A 13,740-nucleotide genomic window follows, 5' to 3' on the forward strand; every position below is an offset into this window, starting at 1 on the left:
GCTTTTCAGCGCTGGGGACCACATGTGCAAGAGCTTCTCTGACTGCACAGCTGCTGCAGCCTAAGCTCTCACCTGTCTAGACACCAAAGTTAATCAACCATGAGACAGAAACAGATAAGAAATCTGGTTTTGTCCTTGCTTGTGCTCCCAGAAGTACGTGTTGGTCTAGACTTGGCACTGGGAGGGCAGTTAAAGTTCTGACAGTGTTTCTAAGCTAATCCTGCTTTTGTGTGATGTGTAATACAGCCATACGCTTTTCAGATGTTTTAACATGATGTTCATCTTCTGAGGTCAGAAACGCATTTCTGTACTGTCATTGCTCTCAAAAAATTTCCAAGTATGTGTAAGCAAATTCCCCTGGCTGAAGCCTCTTATGCCATTATTTCCTCTGTGTATTCGTGCAGTGCTCATCGTTGGCTGGTGACTGGCAAGAAAGTTATGAGTTCAAGGCCATTTTTAGCCATTTTAGCCTAACTAAGTCCGCAAATTTCTCTGGGATGTTTATCCCTATTTTGTATTTAATGGTATACATGAAATATTGTATAATTAGATCTCTCTAATAATTCTCAGTTTTCTCTTCTGCTTTTTCAAGATCTGTTCTTTGTCTACGTGGTCAAAAGTGAAATCATCCTTCTCTGTCTGAAGTGAAGCAGGGTATCTCAGACATACCCATTGCTCTCTGTCGAGAAATGGTCTGACTCCAGAGGGGAAGCTGACCCTGGAATCTCCTACGCAGTCACATAAAGTAGGGCTGTGTACCGGACTGGCTTACTCTTGTCATATCCCTTAGAGCTTTCCTTTTTTATAAGTGGTTTTCAGGCTGGCACCTACATTTCCTGTTGGCTTGAACTCCTAGGAACTACAAAGTAATGGGAAACTGTGCACTTACAGTCTGGCTCATTAAGAAAACACTATGGAAGAGAGAGTGTTTTCTTGGAAGTTGGGTCTGTTTGTGTCTGGTGAGCAGTTAAAAAAAAAAAAGTGCCAAAGTGAGATTAAAAACTATTAAAAAATACTACATGAAGCATAACAGTTAAATAGTCACAGTTGTAGTTAAACAGTAGAAAGGCAGATTTGATTTTGACTGTAAAACCAATATTAGAACAAGCTACAAACTCATTTGCAATGTCTTACAGCAACAATTAGTGGCCTAAAGGATGTGACTTTTCATTAGGATGACTATCACCGGTAGGAGGATCTGACAGGTGGCTGAATCACCGCACCCAGTGCAGTAATGCTGAAATTCACATACGCATACATCTACAGTATTTATTGCTCAGTCAAATACCTCCTTTTATAATCCTGGATTGCCACATTTGCAATTATATTGCATCCGGCAGAGAGCTCTGAGATCTGTAATTACCAAACACATCTACAGCAGTCACACAGCAACAGAAGTGACACTCATGTACTTACGAGTGTAATATCAAAGCACTGCATGTGACACGTTTCTGTTTGCTTATGTATTTCAGGGTATGACTGAAATGAGAGATGTTTACTGGATGGTTTATTCTGTGAAGCACCCTCCTGGTGTAATGCTGTACAACTGATCAATGGGGAGAGAAATAGGTGCAGTTCGTATGAGCCAGACAGCATCAAATTGAGTTGTTCTGGAGTTTCACATTCTTCGCAATACCTTCCGTGGCTGCTTAGCTAGCTGTGAGCAGAGGGTGGCTGCACAGACCATGGGTGTATATGCATCTGCGGGGATCCTAGCACCCTAGAAAGGATGGGGAGTTGACTGATCCATGTGTATTGTTTCTGTATAAAAAGGGCAGAGGGTGTGCGTATTTTTAAATGATCTTGTTGTAGGGAGTGAGTGCCCCCCATAGGGACTGGTCTGTAAGATGGAAGGATTTGTAAACAATCACAGCGGCAGGGAATTGCCAGTGTAATGACTGGAGGTGTGATGGTGTCTCTGTACAGCCCAACTACAGGACCACATTAAAGCAAGAGAGGCCTGTATCATCTCATCTGTCTTTTTCTGAGTCCGACTCAGAGCAATAGAGCTGTCTGCGGGGCCCTGCCTGGCCTTGGTACAGCCGCCGGGTGAGATAGGGCCTTTCCCTGAAAGAAATCTCTGCTCTCATGAGGCCTTGGCACTGCCGCTGCTTTAGCCTGCATAGATCTGGGCCCCTGGTGAAAGGGGGAGCCCCATCATCACAGCAGCTTGTTCCCCCACTTTCCGTGGTGGCACTGGCAGCGTGGGCACTGGCAGCCTTGAGGTGCGGGATGGTGCGGCCCGTCCCTCTCGGGGAAACTTGAATTTCTGCTGGATTAAGGCGGTTGTGCAACCCCAGCCCAGCTGGCTCCATTGTTTCTCCGCACAAAATAGTTATCAGCGTCAAGTGAGTGCCAAGCGCCGCGCTGCCGCGCAGGGCTGCCAGCGGGCCTGTGAGGGGGAGGCGGCGGGGCAGTGGCCGCCCCCGGGCCAGGGGCACAGCCGAGGCCGCCCCCCGCCCTTCGCAGCTCCTCTGGCCGCCGGGCGGGGCAAGGCCTCCCGCCGGGTCGGCAGTTCACACTGGAATCACCGCTCAGCAGGCGCCTATATATACCCGCATAGATGGGCAGGCGCTCGTGTGGCAGTACGGGGGGGCCAGCGCGGGAGTCCCCGCGTAGCTGCACGGGGCGAAGCGGGGGGAGCGGGCCAGCAGCAGTGCCGAGGCCTTTCGCGGGAGCGGGCTGAGGGCCGCGGCAGCCTCCGCCAGAGCCGGGTGAGCGAGGTGGGAACCTGCCCGCCAAAGAGCCTGCAGGGCGGGGGGAGGGTGCCGTTTAGGTAAGCCGATGAGCCGCGGCCGAGCCGGGCCGAGCCGGGCCGAGCCCGGCCGTACTCGCCACCGCCGGCAGGCCCCGGCCAGGCCGGCGCGCTGTTGCTATGGCAACAGAGTTGCTCGGCGGGCGGGGGCCAGGCCGGAAGTGATGGCAGGGGATTGGCTGCCGCGGAGCACGTGGGGCGGGCGACGGGCGGTGCGGTTGGGCCCGGCCGGGGCGGGGGCGGAGCGGGGTCCCGCGGTCCCGGCGGGCGGCTGCAGCGGGCCGTGTGTCCAGTGTCCCCCCGTGCCCCCCACCCCTCCGCCGGCCAGTCGAAGGCCGAGCGTGGCGGGTCCCCCCGCGGCCGAGCTGTGCCCTGCCCGCTGCCGCCGGGCTGTGATGTGTGTGCCCCGCTCGGCGGGAGGCGGGGAGTGCCCGGCGGAGAGGAGGGGAGCTAGTCAGCGGCGAGGAGGAGGAAGGGCGGGAGGCAGAGCCATGGAGCGCGGCGCTGCGCGGCGGCCGGAGGGGCGGGCGGTCTGACCGGGGCGAAGCGCGGGGGGCAGCGCCCGGCAGCCCGGGCGGCAGCGGCGGGGCCGGGGATGAAGGTGCCGGGCAGCCCCCCGCCGCCAGCCGCCGGCTGGTGACAGGTCGCAGGGCCGCGGGCCCGGCGGGGCGGGGGGCCGCTCGCCTGCCCTCCTCGGGGCCGGCGGGAGGGAGGGGACTCCGGCCGGGGCTGCCATCGCCCGGGGCCGCGGTGACTCAGAGCCGGCGCGGCCGGGGGTGAGCCGAGGTCTGTTGTTGTGGGATTTTTTCCCCGGCAGGTTATAAATAGCCCCGCTGGGCGCCGTGTCACGGAAGGACACCCTGGCCGGGCGCGGGGAGCGGCCGCCGGCACTCAGCCTCCCCGGGCCGGCCGCCGCCAGCCTGCCTGCCCCTGCCGGCTGGGCCCGGGCCACCGCCGCGGCGCGCCCGGCCTCCGGCTCCGTGTTGTGACACGCGAAAAAACTCATTAATCTCGCTTGGCGGGGGCCGCGGCAGGCGGCTCGGCGGGGGGAGCAGGCACCGCACCGCGGCTGCCCGCGGACCTGGCTGAGGAAGCGGAGAAGATGAAGCCGGAACGAGGTAAACGCTTTATCGACATTATTTCCTTTTTTTGGTGGGTTTGTTGTTTGTTTGTTTTTTTTATTGTCCGTTTGTGCCCTTTCGCGATGGGAGGTAGCCTGGTGCTGGGTAGCGGTGTTACCGCTGCTTACCCCCTCCCCTGTCGCCTGGGGCGGGGGGGGAGCCCGGCGGTGGGGCTGTGCGGCGGGCAGGTGCCGTGCCACCGGGCTGCCAGCCCCCTCCTGCCCCCTCGGCTCGCCATTGTCTGGGCGGGCGGCGAGCCCGCACCGCACCGCGCTGCGGGTCCGGGGCACCGGCAGACAATGCCCGCACAGGGCCAAACCCAGCAAAAGCGCAGCTGAAAGACGCCTTGGAAATAACCGTAACTTCCCTCGGTGTTGGTTTATAACCCCGCGGTGGTTTTTGTTCTAGTTATGAAGCGGGCGGATCGTAACCAGCACGCTGACACCGAATTTTTCGCCGTCCTTGGGTTACGTCTTATCCGGATTACTGACGCCTGGTTGTACAGAAAAATAAAGTCGGCCGTCTACGTATATGTTTATGACACTTCAGCTCTTTTGCAGTATAGCAACAGCTGCTGATGCCCCTAGAGTTGAAAATATGGCATGACTTCTATTTTAATCCACATGGGCAGTGATTATTGATTTCTGTTAGTTCAAGCAAGATTTTTTTTAATCTTATGAGCGCTTATCGTAGAACTCTGATAATTAAAAAAATAATAATTCCTGCTTAGATACTGGAGTTTCTCGAAGTTCTGATGATTTTTAAAATGATGATTTTTAAAATGAAGAGTTTAAAAAGCATGTTCTTTTGGTGTTATAGTCACGTTGGTGTCTTGAGAAATACTTTAATATAACTTAGATACCCATGTGTTAAATGCTAACACTTACATGACATGCACGTCTTAATTAAGTGTGTTAATGACACGTTTGCTAATAGCGACACCACGTCAATGACCACTCTTAGGTGGATTTCTTGTATGTACATGCTGTAAGGCTTACCATGGTGTGACAAGAGCACAGATAGTACAGAAATTATCATAAACATATACATAAATTAATGGGGTTTAAACACTAGGGATTTGAAATGGGCTTTTCTCTTTGCTTTCCTCCTTGTTTCTTACTTGCCTAAACCTTTACCTGAGTGATTGCAGCAAGGCAGGTTCTTCTTGGAATTTCTTTAGATTTTAATACCAAACCCTGAAGTTTGAAAGCTGTTTACTGTCAAGGTGAAAAAAAATTTCAAAATAGTCAGGTGAAACCTAAATCACTGTGGCTTTAAAATGTTCTGCAGTAGCAGTTCAAAACCTCTATGTGAACTTTGTCTATTATTTTTCTTTAATTTTTAGACAGAACAAATTAGAACATCGGAAACATTTTTAGTTGCTATATAGGTGATCAGATGCTTTGTTTTTAACCATCCTGGTATAGAGGGGACCACATTTATAAAGAAGACAAGTTACTAGTTTGCTGGGTGGTTGTGGTTTTTGAGTGTTTTGGTGGTGTTTTTTTTCTAAGCTGACAGTTAAAAAATTGAGATTTCTATCTGTTGTAAAATGTCTGTCACAAACTGGGTGAAACCCTTCAGAAGTAATGTCTTGAAACTCTTCTAAGATAATTAACAATAATCTTGAAATAAATCATCAGTCTTGCCAAACATTGGAGGGTATCTCCAGCCATTTTAGCAGAGAGCTCCAGCTTAACCGTGTGTGAAGGTGGTGCACAAAGGGGGTTGTGAAGGTGCTGCCTAAATGCCACATGCAGCCCACAGAGACTCTTAGGAGGCAGGAATCATGCAAATGTTTACATGTGCTGCTTTCTGCATAGCAGCTGTACAGTCACCTGCTTCTAATCGTCGCAAATTAATAGCAAAGGACGGGGGAGAAGCAGACCACTTTGCTTGCCGCAGTCTTCGCTTTTCTACAGACCCTCAAAATACTGAGAAGACTGCAAATCCATGCACAAAGCGACATGTAAACAGACGTAAAGAGGCTTGAAGTGCTTTGGATTTTTTTTTTTAATTCTTACAAATAATTATATGGGAATCCATTCGGAGCAGAGAGCTGTAGTTTATTTAGTTAAAGTTAAAAACTGTTGCAATGCCCAGGCATGCTGGAAGAAGGTACGGTTTTGCCTTTGTCGTGCTACTGATAAGATTCTGGTTATCGCCAGCAAAAATGGGTGGTGCAGAAGAAAGGGGAGATCCAAGTGTGCAACCACTTCTTTAACAGTGCAAAATGTTAAAGAATATTTTTAATTTAAGGAGGTAAAAAGGATGAGCAGAAATGAAGAAAAAAGGGAAATTTGGCCTGAAGGTACTTACCTCCCTTTATCATAAGGGAAGTTTGAAAATTGCAAATAGAAGCATGTGATATATGAGAGCAGTAGAGGAGATGGAATGTGGAGTGTTGCATAGCAAACCCATGGAACAGTTTTGCAAGTGAGGAGGAGAGGTTTGAAAGTGCAGGTTAGAACGTGGACTTATTTCTTTGCCATGCAAAGGCACAGGGCATTCACAGGACATGTCTCATGAGAATCACTCTGGACTTGCCCCTCGGCTGGGGTGTCAGCGTGGAAGGGCAGTGGTTGCTCTCATGCAATCATATAACTACCTCCATACTACATCTAGAGAATGCAGTAACTAAAATACCCATGGCTGCTCTTTGCCTTTACCTTTCCTACGCTGCCATTCTTAAAATGAAGTGTTGAAGCATCTTACAATACAGCAGTCACTTTGCTTCAGCTGAGGCTTCACCAGTGCCAGTGAGAGGAATGATTTATCTCCCTTTCTGACATAGTGTTTTTGGAGTGACGTTTTGAGTTTTGGTGGAGGTTTTTTTGTCTTTCTGCAGTAACAACATATCAGTTTACCTAGCTTTGATCCATGATATCATCACGATTTAGTTGCTGCAGTACAGCTGCCTAGTCAGCTGCTTCGCGTTGCATGTTTGGACCGCCGTTTCCTTTTCTCAAGTACAGAGCTTTGCTCTTGCTTCTATTGAACTTAGTTCTAATGACTTCTGATCGCTTTGCCAGTTTATTGAGCTTGGAAGGCAGAACTAGGCTTTGTAGAAGAGTGCTTGCAAAGTGTTCCAGTTCAGCTTTGTTCATAAACTGTATAAACACACTGTTTCACCATCGGAGTTAATGAAAACATTGCATAATGTCAGGGTGATAGCTTACTGCCAAACTCGGAAGGCTCGTTATGTACTCTTAGAGTACACTCGGTGCACAACTGGAAAAAATCTTGTGGTTTAGATGAATCTACAGTATAGTCATTTTACTGTGGGAATGTTACAAGACATCAAAAGTCTTACTATAGTCTAAACAGCTCAGTTACTGCTCCTTCCTCCTCCCTCCCCCTCACTGCATGAATGATCAGTTAGAGGAGGAAGACAGGCTCGTTTGTCTCTAAATGCATGCTGGCTATTTTTTATCTTCTTATACTAGTGTCTTCTTACTTTTTTTTATTACCTTGCTTTGTTTATTCCTCGGCTGTGTGCTCTTTGTGTAGAGGCTGCTGTGTTTTCACATACAAATTAAGCAAAAAGCAGTTGTCTCTTACTTTCTGAAGCATTAATTCCCTCCTTGAGATTATCCTAATTTGAAGAAAAGGCTTTCTGTCTACAAGAGAGGAACAATCAGTCTGAAGATTGCTTTTTCTCTTCTCCTTCCTTCTTTGCAAGTCAAACTCTGGTATGTGCCTCTGGGTCTGTTTGTATGTGGTAACTGGGTTAGGAGACTTTCTTCCACCTTATTTGGTGGCTTGGTATGGAAAGGAGCTAACTCTTTGGGTTCAACGAAAGTCTGTTTACTACCTCCTGTTGGAAACATGGCTGAAGGATTTCTGGATGTGTCTCTGAGGAAAGCTGGAGGAGAGATTAATGAAGACAAACAATTGATAGAAGGCTTTTTCTTCAAATCCGTAGGAGGAAGGATGAGGAGGCATAGGGTTGGGGGAAGAGAGTGGAGCCAGGGTGTTTGGGAGCTGTGGAGTTAGTTGTTAAGTTAGGACATCTGGAGAAGATCCTTGTTATTAAAAATAAGCCTTAGTTTTATGCCCTATATTAACTTTGTGAAGGATTTTGTCGAAAACTTTTTAGCAAAGATGTACTACAGAGTATGCAGATCAAGAAGTGAAAATACCTTTTGGGAAAGGATGGCTGGTATTTTAGTGTCCTGCATTGTGCGGTGATACAGGCACTTTAATTTTATAATATCTTCTCAGTGAAATGTCGCAAAGCACATAAACTTTTCCATGGTGGAACAACGTAGCCAGTAAACAAAGTAATAAAGTGGAAATGAGGTGCTTCCTGCTTAGTAGAGCTGTCACTCCAAAAGTGTTTGGGCGATGCTTCGGGCTTGGTTGCCACAGGTAAGTGCAGGTTGGGTGATAATGAGCTGGAGGTGACGCTGCGCCCAGGCCTGGGAGGGAGGCGTGCTGGTGCCACGCGGTGCCGCGCTGGGACACGTGCCAGGAGGGGTGTGTGGCAAGGGAGGCTAGCTCTGATGGGCAGGAAAGGGAGGTGTGCCTGCTTTTCCTATGTGGATTACTTTCAAATAAAAAACCCCAACTTATTATTGAAAAGAAAGAAAACCTAAAACTGTTTAGGATAAAAAAAACCCCAATCAAATCAACCAAACTGACAGGTGGTCAGGATATTACACTCAGATTCCATTTATAAGGCATGAAGCCATCTAGCTTTAATCTTTGGGGAGAGCAGATTTGTCCTGATAACACATTATATATAGATGCAGTGAATGAGGATGAGTGATCAGGAATATAAGCCTTTTTAAATTTTATTTTATTTTTAAATCGAGAGTAGGACCTGTGAGCTTTCAATACAGCTCTGTCCTTGCACTGAAGAAATGGGAATAGATGTTCTTTTATTATTATTATTTATTATTAATAATATAAATTTTATTACCACAAAAATTTAACTTGGAAGAATCCTTAGCTTTTTCAGCTTGTACCTAGATGTCGACAGTGAGGCAAGTTCTGTTGCCGGAGTAGCCCTTGAGTTGGAGCAATGCTTTTTATCAGTGTTCAACAGCCAGAGTTCTTCACTGTGTGTGGGTTTGTCAGAGAGAAGAACCCTGCTGGTAACAACTGTGCCATTTTCTTTCTGTGTGGTTGGCGTTGTCTGTACTAGCCACCTTCAGAGGGACTCGTTACTAAAACAGATGCTGCTGGAGTGGCATTTAGGTGGATATTTTGGGGCTTGTGGATATGCCAAGCCCATAGGCTTGGGCTATGTAACTGACTGTATTCTTTACTTGCTGAAGTAAGAATACTTTGGTATACCAGATCAGATCCCAGGGCTGAAGCATGTTAGGTTGAATTTTGTTGTTAAGGGGCAGTGTTGAAACTATTACTGGATCTGAGGTCTGCCAGCTTCTAAATGTTTTTAAAAATAAGCTAGCATTCATAAATACAGATTCTCATGAGAGATGTGAGTTTGTTGCCAAATAGAGTTCTGCTTATTAAAATTAGAAATCTTCTGTGAAAACAGAGGAACTGACGGGAACAAACCAGCTATATGACATTTGTTAAAAGAACTTGTTCTGTCTGCCTCGCTGTTTACAAAATGTTTCTTTGTGATTTTGACAAACATCTACTAAAAGCAACTGTTAAATGGTGGTGAAATAGCCATAGCGTTTTATCCTATCAGCAACAAGCTTGGAGCAACAGTCCAGCAGTTACTGGCAGTTCTTGCAGTCAACAAGGTCTTGCAGTTTTAAGTATAGCTATAAGAACTGCTTTCTCCATTTGATATGAAACTTGGTAAACATGTTTTTTAGATTTTTTGAAGGTGTCTCATCATTGTCTTTCAAAGTGGTAGTAAATTGTTCGGTCTTTGCAGGTCATTTTTATTTAATGCTTAGACAGAAGCCAGTTTTTAAGCTGGAATTGTTTTAGAAGTGCATGTACAATTGCATGGTTACCTTTGTACTACCAAGTACAAAAGCTTCATTATAAGTAGGCAATTAAGGATGTCTATAAACCTGGGTGAATGCAAATACAGAAGAGTGCCTTTTGGACTTGGGTAGGTAGTTGGACTTTGGAAGACTTCTCATTCATTACATATTCCTTTCTCTGCTGGTCCTGTGCAGGGTGGGATGACTGTAACTACACGCAGCTGAAGCCCTGTGCGGTTATTCTTGATCTGCACATATAACTTTACTAAGATTGGAAGAGATATTGTTTTAGAAAGGCTATTTGTAAGCAGTATAATTGAGTTGTAAGATAGTAATGAAAATTCTCCCGCTGTTCTTAACAATTTAGTGTTGTTCTGGCCAAATCAGATCAAACTCATTTGTATTAATGCATTTTCTTCCTTGTTAAATGGGCCTGACTAATTCTTTTGGCTAGTGATTGTTGTGTTACCTTTTAATGTTAGCTTTGGGACCAAAACTATTTAAAGTTGCTCTCTGGGATGGTATTACTACATTGTGTTGACGCAAAATGCAAAGATGTAACAGGATAGTGTGAGGACATTGTCAGGGATGATTTGGAGAGGAGAGCTCTGTGTGAAGCGCTCCACATGTGAAATACTAGTGATGCTTCATGTCTGTCCTGAATGTAAGAATCCTTGTTATGAATGAAGGTGGACAAACTAGTCTTACTAAGAAGTCTTCTGGACAACTTTGTTTCTTTAAGAGCAGTAAGGGGAGTTCTTCAGTTCCCCCCATACACATTTATTTTGATTTGACCACTTTACATTTTGTGGGAAGGCATCTGTTTTCTCTCTGTCCGGATGTGTAGTACCCAGTAACCATGGGGCACTTCCACTTTTCTCTTAGCAGTGGTCAATGCATTTCCCAAACCTATTGCCAAGTATGACTTCTTTGTTCCCAGGGAAAAAGCAAGCTGGGTTTTCTTCTGAGGTATAATTAAAACAGAAGAGAATGTATCTGAAATAAGGAACCTCTGGTTGCACATGAGCCATGTCATCTGTTTTACATTGCGTATCCTGTGAAGTTAGTGGTGTGTTTTTTGTTTGGGTTTGTTTTTTTTTCCATTAAGATCCCTGGGAACCAGGTTGGTAAGTCAGTCCATTTTGGATTGTGAACTTCCTTAGTGAGACTACAAGCAGGTGACTGACTGCTTGTGCTAGTTTAACTTCGTGGTGCTGTGCACGGATTCCTTTTCCTGCTGCTGAGCCTTCAGGATTTCTAGGGCAGGTTTTACACTTCTGTGTGTTGTAGTAAATTAAGCTTCTCAGGGTGTTGTGCAAGTATTGTCTTGTTGGGTATACTGGAGGAGGGAAGGGCTGAGGGAGAGTACTTCAGCAGAACTGAGGATGGTATTAGCCCGTATCCTTAATACAGTCAGTATCATGGCAGGAGGTGGTAGGGTGGTGGTGGTTTCTTCTGAGGGTTGGGAAGGAGAAGCAGAGGTGCAGGAAGAACTGCTGGGGTCAGCACGCTCTTTTTACAGAGTGATGGGAAGCCCTTCTCCCTGCCAGGTATTGTTCTCCTTGGTTCCCTGGCAGGGCAGTAGCCCAACAACGTAAGTGAAAGAAACTGGCTCCAAGTGACACTTTCAGGCAGGTCAGCAAGTTTGGTAGAAGGCTTTGCAGACTTGGAGGGGTGGAGAGGTTGGTGCTTCTTCCTTTTGAAGCACATGCTATTTGAGTGGCCAAAGAAATCTTGTTTACTGTGGAGAAGCCCTGAAAGACAAAGTATCTGGAGGACTAGAATTGGAGGAGTCATCTAGGTAATTTCTACCATAACTACAGTAGTAGCAGTAGTCACAACGTAACTGCTTTACACCATGCTAACACAAGCACGGTGTGGAGGACCTGTTTTAGAAGCATGCATGATGTTAAAAAGTGAATGAGTAAAACCAAGTAGCCAGTTTATAAGGCTGAAGCAGGAGGAATAGTTGATAATACTAGAAAATTTGAGAGTAGAGATTAGGAGATCAATACACAACTGCTAGACTACACATCTGTCTGCCTCATCTTACATTGTGCAATTAAGTTAACTAAAATTGACATACCTGGCTATTACTGTACTGCCTTTGGAGGTTTCCTACTGGTAGTCTCACTGAATTAACAAGTTTCTATGAGAAAGTGGTTTGGATCCACTAGAAAGAAAAGGTTAAGTGATGGTGCTTGATATGCATTGTATGTTCTTTCATCCCATTTTTGTGTTGAGAATACATAATGACCTTTCATAAATGTTTTAGGACACTTGTAAGCTGGCTGTATTTCATCCTCAGTTAAGCTGCTAGTATGAAATTTTGAGCAGCTTTGTGATATGCACTGATTTTTTTTTTTTTTTTGTTCTGTTTTAAAATCATAGTGGAACTTAGAATCTGATGCTTTCAACTTTTCTAGGTCTGCTGTAGACTATATGTAGTCTTTCTCACTCAAGAAATTCGAGTTTAAACATCAGAAAAAGGAAAACTATACATAAATTATGAAGACTGAATGGTATGTCTTACCAGCTCTTCAACATGCACTGCAAGCATCAAGAACTGACCTCAGCTTTGTTCTGAGGAGTTGTGGATCTGAGGGGGGGAAAAGGGGAGCAGGGTTGTCAGTGTGAGAGTGCTTTGTAGTTTTATATCCTGCAAATTAATAACTTAATCCAAAATGATTGTTTCAAGCAAGGGGTGCATTGATAGGAGTGTGCTTTTGTTTTTAGCTTGTCTCTCCAACTAGCCTGTGCAAACGTAAGGTGCCGTGAAGTCACTTAACGCGTTGCTCCTTTAGGGGTCATGTGCGTACCTCACTTCTCTTGCACGAGGCAGGGCTAGAAACTGAACTAGCATGTTACTAGACATCCTGTGCTTTGGCACAGGCCTCCAAAGGCTGAAGTTCTGTGGTTTTTGTAACGTGGGGATGGTGCCAGTTACGTCTACTGGCAAGTGCCTCTGAATTGACGTGTAGTTGACTTGATACTGAGATGAACCATCCTTGGCTGTGATTTCCTGCTTTGTCAAATGTGTAGGACTGCTTATTCCTAAGGTTTGCGTTGGGATAAAATCTACTTTTCTCAAGAGCTCTTTTTTTTTTTGGTGTTTTGGTAAGTGTTATTTTTGTGGCAGAAGGTGGGTTAAAGTACAGTATGTTCATCTTGCTTATTACTCGTCATTTTGCACAGTATTAAAACTGCAGGGGTATTAGTAGTATTTTAAGTGCAGCTACTTTATGATGATGGAATACACACCTTAGGATAAAGTCCTATGTATATCTCCATGTGCTACTGTATTCTCTTATGTTCATTCAGGCTAGCAATGTTATCATCTGTATCTGGTGCCTCTGCTGGAATTTGTGGAAGAGCATGAGATCAAACTGATAAATGAGTACCATGCTTCAAGATGGGGTTTTTGGGTGGAATTTCTAATATTGCAGTTGCTAAATTTAGCTTTTTGTTAGGCCAGATGCATTCATTTCTGGGGTGTTCTTCCACAAACAGGCACAGAGCAGAGTTCTGCATACCTATGGCTGGCTTAGGACCGTAAGCTTAGAAGCTGGAGTGTCAACGTGCTGTCCTGCTTTTCCTGCGTTTGAAGAATATCAGGTGTGGAAAGGATCTTTGTGGTTGCCCCCCAGTAGCCCAATGTGGGGAAACTGTTGGGGAGCGCTGTGGTGGGTGGGTATGCCTGTTGGCTAGAGGCAGCTGCTCATCAATAAAGCATTGTTAGTTGGCCTGTAAAAACAACTGGTGGTTCCTGAATATTGTCTCTGCCGGCTCCCGTGGGAATTGATTCGGGGTTGCTGCCTCTGCCTCTTGTTAGCAAAACTTTTAGACACACTGTGTTTACCAGTGTGATAAATATTCCTCTTACCCCTCCCATTCCTCCCATAGGTATTGAATAACTGTTTCACAGAAAATAATCTGAGTACTTTTTCCA

At 46.0% G+C, this 13,740-nt stretch overlaps 1 protein-coding gene across 8 annotated transcripts in view; it reads left to right on the plus strand.

The window, feature by feature from the left end:
• The first annotated feature begins 3,017 nt into the window (after positions 1 to 3,017).
• The window catches only part of ATOSA (atos homolog A), a 48,312-nt gene continuing 37,589 nt past the window's right edge, over positions 3,018 to 13,740 (plus strand). For 6 of the 8 annotated variants that reach the window (XM_056347155.1, XM_056347146.1, XM_056347149.1 and 3 more), the window contains exon 1: positions 3,018 to 3,873. Coding sequence is in view for 1 of the 8 variants with exons in the window: in XM_056347162.1 (XP_056203137.1) it covers positions 3,858 to 3,873 (16 nt within the window). In the remaining 7 variants the exon portion in view is untranslated. Of the gene's footprint in view, positions 3,874 to 7,550; positions 7,569 to 13,388; positions 13,407 to 13,740 lie in introns of those variants that run through there. The other 2 variants (XM_056347165.1, XM_056347166.1) reach the window with 2 other exon arrangements.

This window comes from Falco biarmicus, chromosome 7 (assembly GCF_023638135.1).
Source record: "Falco biarmicus isolate bFalBia1 chromosome 7, bFalBia1.pri, whole genome shotgun sequence".
Taxonomy (NCBI): domain Eukaryota; kingdom Metazoa; phylum Chordata; class Aves; order Falconiformes; family Falconidae; genus Falco; species Falco biarmicus.